Below are 3,977 nucleotides of genomic sequence, written 5' to 3'. Positions count from 1 at the left end.
AGAAACAAAAGAGAGTGGAGAACTTATTTGCTCATCATATATCCCAATGATAACAGAGTTTCCCCAACTAACATTGAATTTTCATCCGTAGCAAAACTCAGGAAAAAAACGTCATTAACGTATAATTATTCTATTGTATATATTTTGGTGCACATCCTAGTGTTGACACCCTAATCACCTTTAAGCGAAAAGAAAAAATAATAAAAAAAAAACATTATTTACCATATTAACATTTTCCTGTTCTTGTTTTTCAATCACTTTTTCATAGCACTTCTGTTTCTAAAATTGAATTTATCTGCACCTTATCTCTAGTTATTGTTGGAAATTTATAGAACATGTTTCCAAAAATAGGGATCACATGTTGTCTAATCTAATTATGCTACTCACATGTTTCCTAATTAAGGTTTGTGTTGTTTCCCGTTGTTTGAAGGTAAACAACAAAGTACTTGTGGTACACTGCTACACTCCCAATATGCACACCTCTTTTATCAACTTTCGGCTCATAAAGTTGGAACAAGAAACCTTGAGAAGTCCACCCATGACCCCCTCTCTCTTTCAACATTCCTTTTTTCTAAAGTGAATTCAATTCAAGGCTTAGATGATCACAAATGTGATCTCAGGTTTTCCTTCGAGAGTTCCACTTGAGTCGACAAGAAGTTTGCACAATACTAAAAGAAAAACAAAGATACCTATCCAACAACAGGGTGATACAAAGGATAATCGCCTTCAAGTTGTATTATGCATGTACTCTTTGGCGGAAGAGTATAATGATAAAATTGTTGGATAATGATACTAATTATATTTATCCATCGTTGAGATCAGCTACATTAGTATGCTTGTTGATGACTAAATGAGACTCCCACTACCACCAGAGTTTTCTTCCTGACAACTATTGCATATACAACATCCATGAAGTTGTTAGTCCAGAGACTCCAGACTCCAAAAAATAAAAATTAACAGTAAGCGCACACATTACTCAAGTATTTGTACACTTCTAGCTAGGTTCACTTTTCCTTTTGGGGATTAGACAATAGATTCCAAAGGAAATGGAGAAAAACCAAGTACTTAGAAAAAAATGGAGAAAAACCAAGTTTCATAACTTCCTCTGCACCTCCACCTTAGCAAATAATAAGAATGATTGAAGAAATAAAAGATCCTACAAGCTGCTATTCAACACAACTACAGGGAATGAAATCAAGCAGCCGACGGAATGACCAATCATGCAGCAGATGGAAGCTAAACAGGAAATTCTTCAACCAAAATATGGGACCAGACAATCCCATCTTTTATTAGTCACATTTTATTTCAAGACTCTGTAGGTACCGCATACCCACGACAAATTGTAATCTAATTCCTTTTAATAATACATACTTCAAAAAAAATAAAAAAAAAATAGAACAACTGGTCAGATATCCAGACCAAGAAAGAAGATGCGGCACCCCAACGAGAACAAGTTTTAATGTATGCCCATAAGATTTGAAAAGAGAACTTAGAGTAAACTAACAAGAATTGTAATTAGGATCTACACGGAAAAATCCGCATCTTTCCGAGAATCAATTGGGAGCTCATATATTGCAAAAGGTTTTAACACGATCTACAAAACAAAATTCACCGTGAATAATAAATTCGAGGTTAACACCCCATGTCACTAGTTTTAACCACAAATAAAACTTAAAAAGCACTTTCATGAGATTTTCTTCAATTTCTGGTGTTACATACATGTCAACCACAAATTAGATACTACAAGAGCATAACTCTTTCAAACAGATACTATTGTCAAAATGTAAAAATGTGAAAGAATACATATTAGAAATTTCGGTTTTCTTGGAATATCCTTTGATTCCTGCCATCCAGACAATCCAAACCAGAGCCGCAAGCATAAAAAGTCAAACTAATCTGTTGCTTGGTTTTCCAACACGGCAACAGAACTACTAGTGCCAACTCTGAGCCAGCTGAGGAACAGTCATTTAGAATACATACAACAACACCAACCATGTGGGAAAAAACTAAAATTTCACCTCAGTCCAAATAGAACGAGCAAATTAATGATCACCTGTTCCCACTTCTTCTGCCTCAAAGGGATGCATATTGACAACCCCTTGTCCCGAGGACACTAGCGTGCTACCTTTCAACTTGTTGCATGGCCACCTTCAAACTTGGCCATACATAATGCCACACCCTTCCTCCAAATGCAACATTTCAAGTCATTTGCGAAAACAAGTGAAGCTAATATTAAAATTGGAAACTAAATCTAGCAAACATATCGTAATCAACTAATCATCTCCAAAGACAAATTAGATAGAGCTTGTTGACAACCCATCATATGTTAAAACTCTAAAATTCAACAATAAGTCACCCTTCATTTAAAATTAAGAAAAAACAATATTAAACCACCAAGTTGCAGCTGCTTACCTCTTTGAAACGTACAATAGCCAATAATAAAACAAAATAAAACCACCACCCCGAAAAACAAAATAAAAAAACAACATAAAGTCCAAACCAGTACCATTAGCGGCTGATAAGCATCACTGTCAACGTCACAATCACCATCGTCAAGAATCTCATGATGAACTTTCTAACTGGAAGACGTAGTCATTGCCACAGCCGCAAGCTTTTGCAGATTCAACTTCACAACAGTATCAGCAAACATCTTTGTATCTTCTCCGGTGTTACCTTCCGGTATGTCAACAACATAAGACTCCAAAACAACAGTGTATGGCTTACCTTGATTTGTTACGAACTCTTTCACCGACGTAACTGATCGGTAGTTGTTCAACCTATGTTCACCACCAACAACGCTAAAACTCAAGATATGTTTTTGATCGTCTAATATCTCTAACCTTTCGGTGCTGGTTGATGCTGGAAGACCCGATATAACAGTAACTTCGCGTATACTTCCTACGCTTCTTCCATCACCTCTAGCCAGTTTGCAACTCTTAATAAAGTGTTTGTATCTTTGAGGATTTTCAAAACTCCTAATAACAGGCCATACAGCACTAACAGGAGCTTCGATATGTTGTGTTATTAACGATGTGCACGTATGGCCGGCATCTCCGGACTTATGAAACATGTTTATATGCGATTCGAGCTCTTGGAACTCTTGATTAGTAAGACCATATGGTGGTGTTTGATCATTTGAGCCCATCAATAATGATTTTTTTTTTTAATGGTTTATATAGAATACTTGAAATGTACTAGTAGAGAAAAAAAGTTTAAGGTACAGAGAAGTAGGATGAGAAATGATTATGAAGATTCAGGAGGAGGAGGTAAGAGGGAAAGTTGAATGGGGGGTGTGGGGTTTATTGTTTGTTAGGATTGTTGTGTTCATGGGAAGGGAGAGGGAAACAGAGTGTGATGAGGATTTTATGTGTTTGGGAGTTTTGTTTTTATTTCAATGGACATTTATGCCCTTGCCGTTTTTCCTTTTTAAAAGCAATCTATCAGGTGGCATATTCGTCTTGTCTTGCTATATGGGCTAAATTAGGGTTTGTTCAGTTACATGCTGGGTTGCACTAACGCGGACTCAGGGATATGGACTCGAAATGATGCGGACGGGACAAATTCTAAATAAACGAGGACGTGGACACGTTATGAAACCAGTGATATTTTCGCTAAATTGATGTTTTGAATGTAATTTCTTAACAACACTAGTAAATTGCTCATAAATAACAAATTTGTGAATGAATAAGTATACTTGTCAATAAAATAACACATACGCAAAAACTCAGGCATTATTAGTGCACATTTGCATTGAACTAGTAGGTAGGTCACTGATGTGTCTGACGCGAACACCTGACCATTTTAGGTGTCCGTGCTATTCAATAATTACATGTAGTTTAATATCATGCATAAAAACTAATACATGTAGTTCAATGTTTAGTGTTTGACGTGAAAATAAAAATGTTATAATATAAAAATGAGATTCTAACTTTAAAACCTAATTACAAGAAATATAAAAGTTATAAATAAATAGAACA

At 35.7% G+C, this 3,977-nt stretch overlaps 1 protein-coding gene across 1 annotated transcript; it reads right to left on the bottom strand.

The window, feature by feature from the left end:
- Window positions 1–2,294: 2,294 nt before the first annotated feature.
- On the bottom strand, window positions 2,295–3,317 carry LOC113349361 (abscisic acid receptor PYL9-like). Its single transcript, XM_026593333.1, has one exon. The coding sequence runs from the start codon at window positions 3,143–3,145 to the stop codon at window positions 2,576–2,578; it is 570 nt and encodes a 189-aa protein (XP_026449118.1). The 5' UTR covers window positions 3,146–3,317; the 3' UTR covers window positions 2,295–2,575.
- Between the last annotated feature and the right edge of the window lie 660 nt (window positions 3,318–3,977).

The sequence above is a fragment of the Papaver somniferum genome, chromosome 2 (genome assembly GCF_003573695.1).
Source record: "Papaver somniferum cultivar HN1 chromosome 2, ASM357369v1, whole genome shotgun sequence".
Classification (NCBI taxonomy): Eukaryota; Viridiplantae; Streptophyta; class Magnoliopsida; order Ranunculales; family Papaveraceae; genus Papaver; species Papaver somniferum.
This window is presented reverse-complemented; position numbering and strand designations above follow the sequence as displayed.